General features: G+C 43.0%; 1 protein-coding gene across 1 annotated transcript in view; it reads right to left on the bottom strand.

Moving 5' to 3' along the window:
- NTN3 (netrin 3) overlaps positions 1-13,307 on the bottom strand; it is a 53,618-nt gene that overhangs the window by 34,513 nt on the left and 5,798 nt on the right. Inside the window, exon 2 of the mRNA XM_069983967.1 lies at positions 207-1,177. Coding sequence (XP_069840068.1) covers positions 207-1,155 — 949 coding nt within the window. The 5' untranslated portion in view covers positions 1,156-1,177. The remainder of the gene's footprint in view (positions 1-206; positions 1,178-13,307) is intronic.

The raw sequence follows: 13,307 nt of genomic DNA, 5'->3' as shown, positions 1-13,307 counted from the left end.
GTAATTAGAGTTATTGTAAACTATGCTTCATAAATCAATTCTACCCTTCAAGGAAATATTTATCTTTTCATGTCTCGTGAAACTTTGACCTTTTAAATGTTTTTGATCTGCGTAAGTCAAATATTCGAGATGGCTCTTTGGTGAACAAAGCAATAAAACAAAAGGGTTTGGAAAAAAATCAATTTGCATTTCCATCACACACTTACCCATGCACTCATTGGCTTCCCGGGCATTGGCCCTCTGCCATGGTCGGTCATAATGAAAGGCCTTGCATCTATCACATTCTGGTCCCTCTGTATTGTGTTTGCAGTCACAAACTAACCGTCCTTCTTTGTCTTTGCCACAGCGAGAGGCATGTCCATTGCATTTGCACCTGCCACCCACTTGAAACTCTCCAACTGAGTAGAAGAAACCTGGACCATCATCTGATACTTCAGAATCCCTGTTCCCTTGAAGGTGAGGACGACTGAAGACCACACGGATGTCAGTAGCAGTCACCCAGTCCTGTAGCACAGGACTGTTGTCAAAGTCCTGGGCTGAGGGTCTTCCATCTAAGGTGCTGAAGGCTATAAGGCCTCCTGTCAGTGGATAAAGATCTGTGTGTCCATCAGTACACAGTGCCTCCTGCTCGTTTTGCTTGGTGACACTAGCACGGCTAGGTTTCCCATACAGACGGCGGCACTGGGATGAATAATATTGGTAGGGAACCCAAGTCTTACCATAATCCATAGACTTGAAAATAGCTACAGACTCAGGCCGAGGAGAACAGAACTGTAGACTGACATAGGTCACTTCAAACTTCTTTCCCAGTGAAAGGGTTAGACTGACATTTTGTGGTGAATGACGTGGGAAACTTTCTGATCTCCAGCAAGTCATGTTTCCAGCTGAGTTAAGGTCGGTTAGATGAGACGGAGGGTGAGCCTTCTTTGGATCTGAAGCATCACATGCGCGGGTGGCTGGGCGTCCACATGTGCTGGAGGCTTGGACTTCTTTTCCAAAGGCTGCGTTGACAAACTCAGGCACGCATCGACGGGGAAGACCATGCTCATCGTAGCAGGGGTCTGGGATTGGGTGCTGCTGTTGGCCAGAAAATGGTGCTGATGCCGAATGAAGCATCACAGGAGACAGTGACAACACGAATAACAGATGAAGCATCTTCAGGGCAAGGAACACAAGCCTATAAAAAAAAACAAAAAAAACACTTTTTGTATGTTTTGTTTCGTTAATCATACAAAAATGACAATATTTTTGGATTGTAAGAACATATTTGCATTGTAACCTATCCATTTCTCTAGGATCATTTGATTTTTTAATGGAGGAAGGATAACTGCCACTACCTTTCTGATGGTTGCTTATCCACCGAGGGGACACTGGAAACTGACATTGACCGTGGTGATCAAAACATTTCACACTGAAATATTTATCAGGCCATTAAGTGCAATATATTGTGTTTTTCCAATGATCAACATTGCTGGGCTTAGCGGGCACCTTAAACATTATGGGGGACTGGTAGCTGATCAGTGGGGACCACTGAGACACACACAATAACAAGAACAGAGGTCAGTTGTTCCCCTGAATGAATGGAGCATGAGTGCACATGCTGGGCCACTGCTCCATTTATTCCTGAATGTTTGGAAATCCTATAGACAGTAAATGGATTGGCATCTTTACTGCCTTTCCATTCACATGGGGGACTGTTGATCGTTCTTCTTATGATTGGTCAAGGTTCCAGTGGTCAGCCCTGCACCCATCAGCTATTTGTTCCTTAACCTGCAAATAGGCGATAATTTTTACTCTTAGGATAATCCCTTTAAAGTGATATTGTCACCCTCCCTCACTTTATGTCAGGTATTCAACACCATCCACCAGCTTAGAGGCTGCACATTTAATATATGCCTGTATAAAACGTGTCTATGTCTTCTTTCTGTTCTAAAATTGCTTCTATTCATCAGTGGACAGCAGGGAGATGGGGCCCAACTGGTGACACTGTCCACCGATGAAAAGAAGAGATAGTAAAGGGGGTGTTTGTGTGATAGTATCACTTTAAAGTGAATCTTTCGGCTGTAATTCACATTCCAAACTGCTGACACTGTTAGATAGCTGTTAGGTCAAGGAGACACATGGTACCTGTCATATATCCACCTGTGCTTCCAGAACATAGAAAAATCCTTTTATTCTCTTGTGAAAAGTGTCAGAGGGGCCTTCCCAAGCTGGCGTAGGTTTTAAGGTAGCTTCACAAACACTGTATCGCAGCGGATTTTCTGCTGCAGATCCGCAGCAGATTTGATCTACATAACTGAACACAGTATCAAATCTGCACCATCAGATCTGCTGCGGATCTGGTGTGTGTAAAGGCACCCTTACTGGCATTTTTTTCAGGCGGAAAAATGTTAAATGTGGTGAATGCAGAGGCCGTGCCCCCCTCTGCGTGCATTCATACCCCCTTTATACCGCCTCCCCGCCCCTCTGGTGTAAGTGGCTCAGAGGGACCCTACACAATTGAATATTCGCGACACCAGTTTTTATTAGTATATTTACATGCATTGGGCTCATCTGCACCATAAAATGGCATTTTAGCCTGATAATAAATGTCCCCCATTGTGTATATTCTTATCAGGGTGTCTGTAGGTGATGTTTGTCTGTACCAGGTATTGCAGCTCAGCTCGTTCCATGTGCATACTGCAGTACCACACATACCCACAGACAAGGGTGGTGCTGTTTCTAAAATAAAAAGAGCAAATTCCCCTTTTCCAATCACGTACCTACCCCTTTAAGGTGTCATAGATGTCATATTGTGTACAGATCCTACAACCACCGCAGGTCTGCCTACACATGATATATATATATATATATATATATATATATATATATATATATATATATAAAATGATCTAATAATATAACATCTAATATCTAATGAATGGTAGGTATAGGCCATAGGTGCACTTCTAAATGGCATTTCAGGCTTACATTGCCAGGACTATTCTCGTAAGGAAACCTATCCCTTGCAGAGAAATGGTTAAATGTGCCAGACGTCTCTCTCGCTCTCTCTTTTAAGAGCACATAGTTGAAAGGTTGCCCAGCTGAGATTAAAAAAATAACAGTCAGAATACTTCCAGTACAAAAACTAAACATAGTTATATATACGGAATATGATGTGATCATTGTGCCAAAACTTCTAGTTACAGACTGATACACCCCAGAACTGCTGGAAACAGCCCCTCAAAAGACAGATACACCCCAGATCTACTCATCAGAGCTCCTCAAAGACAGATAGACCCCAGATCCACTCCTAAGAGCCCCACACAGACAGATACACACCAGAACTGTACCGACTTCATATAAACAGGTATCATTTACAATGGGAGAAAAAGCTGGCGCAGTGGTTAAAAGCGCTGGCTGTTAACCAAAGACACACTGGAAGCTCTAGCATTACTCCATGCGTCAAACCATTTGTGACCTCGAACGACATTTTATTTCCATTTCTTACAGAGGATAAAAAAAAGAGAGAGTGTCAGCTCTTGTGTGGACAGTATCAGTACAGGAAATCGCTGCATGGAAAATAGGGAATAAAATGCACAAACTAATGTTTATGCTTCTTTTATAACGTCATCTCCGTAGTGGTCACAGGACAGGCGTTACAGAGCCAGGGGTCCCAGAATCCTATGTAGTTTATATACAGGGACTTACATATAGGCGCTTGATCCTGGATTATATAGGTGTTCTTATATCCAGGGACTTACATATAGGTGCTTGATCTTGGATTATATAGGTGTTCTTAGATACAGGGACTTGTCTGCCCTGCTTTTTTTTTTTTTTTTAGATAAGTGAACTGTGCTTTTAAATTTAGTAATGCTCTGAAAGCTCTGGTCCCACTAGAGCCACTAGTGCATGACAAAACAACACCAACTTAAACATAGTCGATACTGTACCTTTTTAGGGCTAAAGTGTGCCTTGGCGCGGCCTCTACTAACATAGATTAAGTTTCTGATCCTATTCTAGCAAATAGCAGAGTAACCACTCTGAAAGGTAAGGACTGGAAGCTTTCCTTGAGGGGGATCTGTTTTGCATAGTCTCTCGTAATAAGGGATATTTGACAATAAGATGATAACAAAGTGCCCTTTTTCTGGGACCCTGTAAGAATACTTGGCAGTCTTTAATTTCCCTACATCACCACCAAAGGGAAATTGAAGCATTACACAGTGTCCATGCACATCAGTGAATTTCTATGTAATGCGAGACAGCACGAGTCTGATTGTTCGGCACTTGATTGCCCTAGAGACTTGAAGCCCTAGAGAGTCCAGGAAAACATGGATACAACCTATGGCCTATGGCTGTATCCATGTTTCCAGGGCTTCATCCAACTTCTTCAGCCACTGAGAATCAAATACTGAACAATGAGACTGGAGCATGCTCGAGTTGCGTTCATTTTTAACTCTTAGACCTCAAAAATCCACCTAGTGTAAAACAGTAGGTAAAAATCAGTGTCTGTCTGAGGGTGCGTTCACACTATGGAATTCACACGGAGAACATCTTGCGGATTCTGCTGCTCGCCCCCTGCGCTCTTCAGCTTGAATCTCCGCACGTGCCTTAGACTCCATTCTATGATCAGGAGGATTCTGCCGTCTGAAGTTCTCTGCATGGATTCCATAGTATGAACACGACAACAGGCAAAGCTCGATGGCTAGATTGGTCATGTAGCCCTTTGCTTTAATAAGCTCTTGGCCGCACATCCCCTATTACACAGGGAGAGGCCATGGTCACGTGTGCATGCTGCCACTTAATTCACAGAATATGGGACTGCTGACGGGAAGAGAGTACAGTACTCAGTTCACTGGCATCCCCATAGACCATTGACATGTCAGTAGCTCCATTCTGACAGGATATTTTGGTGTAATTGGTGCTTCGGATCCACACAAAGGTTCTTAGGAACACTGCACTAAGATCAAACTATATACAAGGGTTTAAACTGGATGGAGTACACATAGTAAGTGTTGACCAGAAGCGGGATAAGACGTGAGTGGGGGAGAAATAGCTGGTGCAGCACTGAACCTGTCTTCCCTTTTGTTTTCCCTTAAACTCAGAATAGTTGCTTTTCAGAAGCAGCCAAACCCACAGAAGCCTCTTCATGCAAAGCCGTACACTTCCAGCTTGACAGAGGTCTAACTACATTTCCACTCAAAGCACACTAGTAGCTGACCATGCTAAGCTTAATCGCTAAAAACTTCGCACTGGTCCAAGATACAGAGGAGCACTAACATTGTACCTTCATACTCTTTTTCTTAAAGCGGTATTCTGATTTACAGAGACTCTCAGTAGGTTTATGCTGTCCTGTGTAAAGGTAGCATGAACTAGTGACAGAGAAGCTGAACAGAATGATGTATCACTTACAGTACATTATTCTGTGCAGTTAATTCAGAGATATTGTCCTGAATAACATGAAAAATAAATAGTCCTCTCCATTAAGTGCATGAGCTCAGTAGTCCTCAATATTCATGAGAAGCAGAAAACTTTGCCCACCAGTTGCTGATTGGCAGTTGACTGCCTATACACAGCATGGGTAGACAAAACCGGGTTCGGGTTCGAGTCGATCCGAACCCAAACGTTTGGCATTTGAGTAGCGAGGGCTGCTGAACTTGGATAAAGCTCTAAGGTTGTCTGGAAAACATGGATACAGCCAATGACTATATCCATGATTTCCACATAGCCTTAGGGCTTTATCCAAGCTCAGCAGCCGCCGCTAATCAAATGCCGAAAGTTCGGGTTCGGATGGACTCGAGCATGCTCTAGGTTCGCTCATCTCTAGTAGACAACTGTCAATCAGCAGCTGGAGGGCGGGGGAGGGTGCGTCAAGAATCCTATTCTCCTGCATATTAGGAGAACCGCTGAACAGAATGATGTAAGTAATACACCGATTTGTTCAGCATTTCTGTCACTAGTTTATGCTGCCCTCACTTAAGGCAACATAAACCTAGTGACAGATTCCCTTTAAATGAACTAATAATCAGTGTGAAATTGAGCAGGGGGACCTTTGGGCCCTGTGGATAGTTGATAAGTTAATTTAAATTGAAATATCCCTTTAAGGTCGTTGTATATGGGCAGGCAATTGCTTGATACGTGTGCCAATTGACTATATACAAGCTGACGAGTTAAAAGGACAGTTTACATTGGGCACACAAGTGATTGCTCCATCACTCGTACGCCTGTTTAGTTCCATTATTGCCAGCAGAATATCCCATTTACAAGGTAGATATACTTCTGATGAACAATGATTTCTATTTTCATATAAAAGATCTGAACAAGAGAAGTCCGCTGATCGCATCCACAGTTGATCACCCCTAGTAAAAGGGTTCATTCATGGTTATTGAGATTTTTTGACTCTGGTGGGGGAAAATGTATTATCCACTTATGCATTGTATAACTTTATAACATTATGACATTAAAAGGGGGTCCTATGGTCAGTCCACTGCAAATTTTATCACTTTAGCCTTCAATGCCCTGATTATATGTACTTAATATAATATGAAGCTCTTTGTGACTTTGCAGTCATCTTGCAGTCCCTAATTTGTCCTGCGGAGGCACTGCAGGGAAACTAAATGGTTACTATGAGGTTCTTTTACAGATTGCGGCTGAGTCATGGGACTTGCGCCAGCCAGACACCCTGTAATTCAGTTTATCATTTGTTACTCTTCTATCAAAAAGGAATTGTCCCAAACATACTTTCCCTTTAAGCACTCAAAGTTTCCCCACGTGCAGGTGACAAGCTGGCTATAATAGAATTCATTGCTTGGTCCCCAGCCACTTGTATAATTTGCATGTGAATGTGATGGAGATGGAAGCCGGCCTTATGGTGACATTGACACTCTTAATTTTTCTATATCTGCTCTTGTCGGGGGCCTTTAGGATATTATCTAAATGAGAGGGGGTTGTGAGGAGGCCCCATCCATTCAGGTATGGGACATGGAGTGGGAATTCTGTCATGCAATGACGGCATTCTGCTAACATAAAGGCAGAAATACTTGTGCACCTGCTGTAGGGCAAGAAGGTCAAAAGACCAGCTTGCCTGCTCTCCTAGCATCTCCAGAATCCTAACTCTTCTACAGAGATCCATTGTCCTGAACAGTATATATATTTCTCCCTCTGCCTCTACTCCCTCCTCCTCTTTGTGGTTTGAAATACAAGGATCAGTCTTCCACGGGAGCTCACACAGACCCTTCCGTCTTGTGTTTATAGGGGTACAATTGGGAATTATGTGCCTTCTGCATCTGTAATTAGAAGGAGGGGCAGGAGATGAGGGCTTAGCTTCAAGTGATGTTTTTTTTTTGATGCACAGACAGTTGAGAAGGGGAATTCTCAAAAGACCAAGGGATTGGAAAAGAGAGGGGGAGGGAGACATGAGATATACTCTGCAAGCACTAGTGCCGGGGTGGCGGTTTAGTCAGCAGTAGGTAAAGCCACCCACATCACGGCATGTAACCAGCATCCAAGTCAATGTTAGTGCAAATGTTTTATTATCTGGGGTGTGGACAACCCCCTCCCCTATATCCAATATTATAAGGATTCATGCCTCTATGTTAAAAAAGTAAAATAAAAATGTAGAAATCCGGCATGTTAAATAATCCCGATCATCATCTTGATCTGGCCAGCTATGAGTCCATGGGTGTTGTGTGATGTGGCAGCCCAAATACATTACACAAATTTTCCTAATAAAACTACTGCTTTGTGTGCAAAACTGTATGAATAGAGCTTGCAGGTAAATCTCACAAACCACATGGCCATTAACTATTAGAAAACAATGCAGAACACCTTGTCCCCAGAGAATTCTACTGCTTCACAGCTGCATCTAGGCCGTGTAGAGGACGGCGTGTGGTATTGTACCCTCACCTTTTGTTTGTTTTGTTGACTTTATTTAAAGGGAATCTGTTGGCTGCAGTTCACGATCCAAGCTGACGAAACTGTTAGATAGCTGTTAGGATGAGGAGACACGTTATAACTTTCATATATTGGTCGGTGCTTCGAGAACGTAAAAAATGCTCTTATTCTCTGACGCCTCTTTGACACTTGGCACCAGAGAATACAAGCCGTTATGAAAGCACATACAGATATATGAAAGGTATCATGTGTAGCTATCTTACAGCTATCTAACAGTGTCAGCACTTAGGAAAGTGAATAGCAAGTGACAGATTCTATCAGGCCTGTCATGCTCAGCGTTGAAGCGTCAAGGAGTCAATGCTGAGCAGCAGCATGCACACCTCCTCCCTCCCCATTTCTCCCTTCCTTGACTAATTAATGTATAGGGCTCAGTGCTGTAAATCAATCAGTCAAATCATTGAAGGGTGGGGGAGGAGGTGTGCATACTGCAGCTTAGCATTGCTTCTTGACACGTCAGCTCTAAACATTATTTAGGGCTAACAGATTTAAATAGGTGCTACACAGGGAACCTGTCATCAAGTATTGATAAGGATGCATCTCAAGAGTGCTGTCATATTGACTGCCTGTTCCAAATTACAAGTTATAAAGTTTATAGTGCGCACTGAGTAACCACACTAACACACTGATGGTCAAGGTGAATCTCATTTATTCAAAGATATCAGCCAGTATGTATATCATGGGGGGGGGGGGGGGGGTTCTTCTACTAAGGCTTGTATCATTGGCTATGGTACTAAAAGAGTTACTTGGGAAGCACTAGTGTTTACTTTTGTAAGCTTTAAGGAATGTAATCTCTATGCGTTTAGTAGGTCTGCGCCATATTGTAATGGCTTTACTAAATATACAAAATATAATATCCTTACCAGTATGCTTTTCTTAAATGGCCTTCATACAGGATAAGGCCATGTTCACACAATGTAATTTTTGTATTAATCGCGGCTGTGGTTGCCAATTTGCAACAATGGTCTTGATTAATGCAAAAGTTATGTTGCACTGCAGTCAGAGGGATTCCCGGACGGAGTGTATACACATAGTATACACTCCTGCCGGAATCCCTAGCGGCCGCACGAAAAACTGACATGTCAGTTTTGTGCGGCCGCTATTCATTGAATAGCGGCCGCACAACACTGACAGCTCACACAATGGTGAGTGCGGCTCCGGCCACACACTCCATTGTCGGCTATGGTGAATTGGGATGCTGGCACACACGGATGTGCATGCATCCCAATTCAGCACAAATGAAGATCATCCGGCCAGTACTGCTCAGACACCGGCTGTTCTGTGACCGGGTCACAGAACGGCCGGTGTCTTACGATGTGTGAACCAGGCCTAATAATAGAAAAGCGGATCACAGAAATGGGCCTTGTAAGATCAAATACAATTATAAAGTAATATGGCCTGAGGGTGGTCTCAGGAGACAAGGACCGCCTCCAGGGCTCTTCACATGTAGTATATGTACTTGCTTATAACTTTTCAGCAAGGCATATCTTTAAAAAACCATACCATAAAATGTATATGGCAGTGGTTAGTGACCATTGCTTAACATCTACAGTATATATTACTTTAATAACAATTCATATCCAACAATAGATTTCTTTTCTCCATTCATAAGAAATATGCTGCTAATCTAGTCCGTTGTTTTCATGTAGGTTGCTTTGTCACAAAAACAGCTGTCTGGCCCGTGCCCCTAAATTTGCTTTAATGCAGACCACCACATAAAAATGTAAGTGAATGTACAGACACAGTAAACTTAAGTTTCATTGCAGCAGTAAAGCTCTAAAATCCTGTTTTGCAGCTTTTGATACAAAATCTATGGAATAAAGTTTGAGTTCTCATTGTGGCTCGGCTATATTGGCTAATTCCAGCAATCCCGGTAATGGATCTGACAAATTGCTTTTCCACTAGTGCAGGTAAAGAGGGTCCCTCTGTGTCAACAATTTCTTGCTAGGTTGCTGATTTCTTGTATAATGCGGCCATAGCATCGTGGATAGTGGAAGTACAATGTCCAAAAACATGTATTTATCGATGGGACCCTAGATTGTTGTTTTTTGTCTGTTCCACTTGCTTATGAAAATTTAGTCACACTTCTTATTTATCTTGAACTGATGCTAAATTACAGCCTGTTTTATACCCCAGAGCTGCACTCATAATTCTACTGTAGTGTTTGGAAACAGTGAACAGGCTTGTTGGCAGATACATCGCCTAATAGAGGAAAGGGGACCTGTGGCCCCCCAACTGTTGCAAAACATGCCTTGATAGACAAATCTTTGGCATGATGGGAATTGTAGTTCTGCAGCAGCTGGAGGGTCACAGGTTGCTCTAATAGCTTAGCTGGACTCCTATAGAAGTGGGAAAGGTAGTTTTTCATCATCAGATTAAAATACAGTGTCTAATGTAAAAACGACACATTGTAGAATGCAAATGATCTCCAGATGACCAGAGCCTCAATTGAATCCTGTGTAATTTCAGCTCTGAAGCCCTGTAAGTTGTAAATTCAGCTCTGGAGTCTAACTCTGTCTGTACTCTGGACCAGTACAAGCTGTCGTCCTGCACCCCTAGAGAAAGCTCCAGGTCTGTAAGTTTTTTTTTGCTATAAAAGCAGCAGATTATAGAGTAGGCCTCCACCATATACTCCCTTTATTTTCATGGAGACATTTAATGGCATATGCTATCAGAGGTGTGCATTAGGAAATCTTCTCCATTGTATACCCCCAGTGGAAGTAGCTATCTCTATAAGTAATGTAGATTGTATTCTAGCGTCATACTACATTGCTGGATGGAATCTATGTATATTGAATAGTTGAGTTAGTTGCATGCTTCAAGCGACTCTGTACCCACAATCTGACCCCCCCCCCCCCAAACCACTTGTACCTTTGGATAGCTGCTTTTAATCCAAGATCTGTCCTGGGGTCCGTTCGGCAGGTGATGCAGTTATTGTCCTAAAAACAACTTTTAAACTGGCAGCCCAGTGCCCAACGGGCGTGGCCTAGATTGTGTATGCATTAGGCTGGCACAACCTCTTTGTCCCCCTTCCCCGCCCTCTTCATGATTAGGAATGCTCCAGGCAGATTGTCTCCTAATTTCCACCTGTGTCAGCACGGCACATGGGCTGGATCATTAAGGCACCTGTGCAATGTTCAGAGAAAATGTTCTAGGGGCATTCCTAATGATGGAGAGGGTGGGGAGGAGAGAGAAAATGTTCTAGGGGCATTCCTAATGATGAAGAGGGTAGGGAGGAGAGACAGAGAAGTTGTGCCAGCCTAATGCATACACAATCTAGGCCACGCCCGTTGGGCACAGGGCTGCCAGTTTAGAAGTTGTTTTTTAGGACAATAACTGCATCACCTGCCGGACGGACCCCAGGACAGATCTTGGATTAAAAGTAGCTATCTGAAGGTACAAGCGTTTTTTTTGGGGGGGCGGTGGTGGTGGTCAGATTGTGGGTACAGGGTCGCTTTCATGTAAGGATACTATAGGTTAATAGTTTGGTGTAAGCTGTGCTCTATGCATCATATCACCAACTTTATACTGACTGTGGCATAATAAAACTGTGTGCATTGTCTACTGTCTATGCCACTGTGTTGAAGGTCCGTTATATCGTCATTATGTTAAAGTTGCACGGTGACGCAGCACTGAAGCTGTCATGGACCTTACATACACTAAATAGTAAATGAATAATGCACCTAGAAGTAAAGTATTGAAGTGTAGACAGTGTTTCCCCTTTAACTAAAGACTCAGGGGTGTGATCATTTTTGAAAACCAAGAATGATTTATAGCATGTATATGAGTGTGTTGCTCTATAAAGCATGTGGGAATTATATAATACATGGCTGGTTCTTCAGCTTGATGTGCTATATACATATATACATTAGGGCCTCATAATGCTCCAGTTCATCTAACATAGAAAATAAACTTTAACTTTTATGTGTATACAGCTCCTGTTCTGATCTATATATCAGGCTTCATGTATATTGGGATGTCCATGTTCAATAAAGAATCCAGGTTAATCATATCCATAGGACGTCATTCATTCCATGGGGGACGCTTTTGGCCGCTGTTAAAAAAAGAAAGGTATGGAACAGCATAGTGGAATATGCTATCCCACAGAAGGGTATACTGTAAAAGTTATTTATGTAATAGGAGCATTTCCTAATATGAATACACAGGGCCAATTGCCGGGGTCCACAGCGCCTATAGAGAGAGGGGCCCGGTGTTTTAATGGTACATGCTCTCATTATTTCCCGCTTGTACTACTGTAATATCCTCCTCTCTGGCCTTCCATCTAACTCCCTTGATCCCCTCCAGTCTATCCTAAACTCTGCTGCCCGACAAATCAACCTTTCCCTTTGCTTTGCCTCTGCCTCTCGACTCCAATCCCTCCACTGGCTCCCCATTGCCCAACGTATTCACTTTAAACTGTTGACCATGACGTACAAGGCCATCCACAACCTGTCCCCTCCGTACATCTCTGACCTGATATCCCGCTATCGTCCCTCACGCAACCTTCGATCCTCCAGTGATCTCCTTCTGCGCTCCCCCCTTGTTCGTACCTCGCACAGCCGCCTCCAAGACTTTGCCCGAGCCTCCCCCATACTCTGGAACTCACTACCCCGACACATCCGGCTCTCACCCACCATCAAGTCCTTCAAAAGTAACCTGAAAACCTATCTCTTCAAACTAGGTTACAACCTATAATAATTCTGCATCACACTTGACTGGCTGCACTTTATCTTCTGTTTCTCTCCCAGTACCTTATAGATTTTAAGCCCTTGCGGGCAGGGTCCTCTTCCCCCATGTACCAGTCTGTCTTTTGCCTTCATGTAATGTGTTTTGATCTTGTATTGTTCTGCTTGTTACCCCTATCTATTGTATAGCGCTCTGGAATTAAGGGCGTTTGTGGATGATGGATGCATATTGAATGGATTAGGGGCCCGTTGAGGCTCTGTCGAAATATATATATATATATTTATTAAAATTGGTATATGTAATGGCACCAATGAAAATGTGGGCCAAGCTTCCTCATTCACAGACTCACTGGGGGATCCATGTGGTCAAAAAAAATTGTCTGATATATTTAACTAGGGAGTAAAATGTAAGGGAAAAGTTATGCATTGTTTTACGCGCTGCTTTATGCCTCTGCTTCTTTACATTTCGGTGTATTTCATATGACTCTCGGTGTTAAAAGTGTATTTTTTTTTTCTGAGAGATCAATTGTTAATTCTTCTCTTGCAGGGCAGAATGTCGCGATCTTGACCCCACCAGTGCATGTGCCGCGTAATGAGATGAGGTCCAGGTTTCCCTCCTCAAACATCAGCATCAAAAGCGCCCAAACTAAATATCTCAGGAACTTCAGGTAGGCCGCTAGGAAACTTTTCTTT

Source organism: Dendropsophus ebraccatus, chromosome 9, assembly GCF_027789765.1.
Source record: "Dendropsophus ebraccatus isolate aDenEbr1 chromosome 9, aDenEbr1.pat, whole genome shotgun sequence".
NCBI classification, from domain to species: Eukaryota; Metazoa; Chordata; class Amphibia; order Anura; family Hylidae; genus Dendropsophus; species Dendropsophus ebraccatus.
This window is presented reverse-complemented; position numbering and strand designations above follow the sequence as displayed.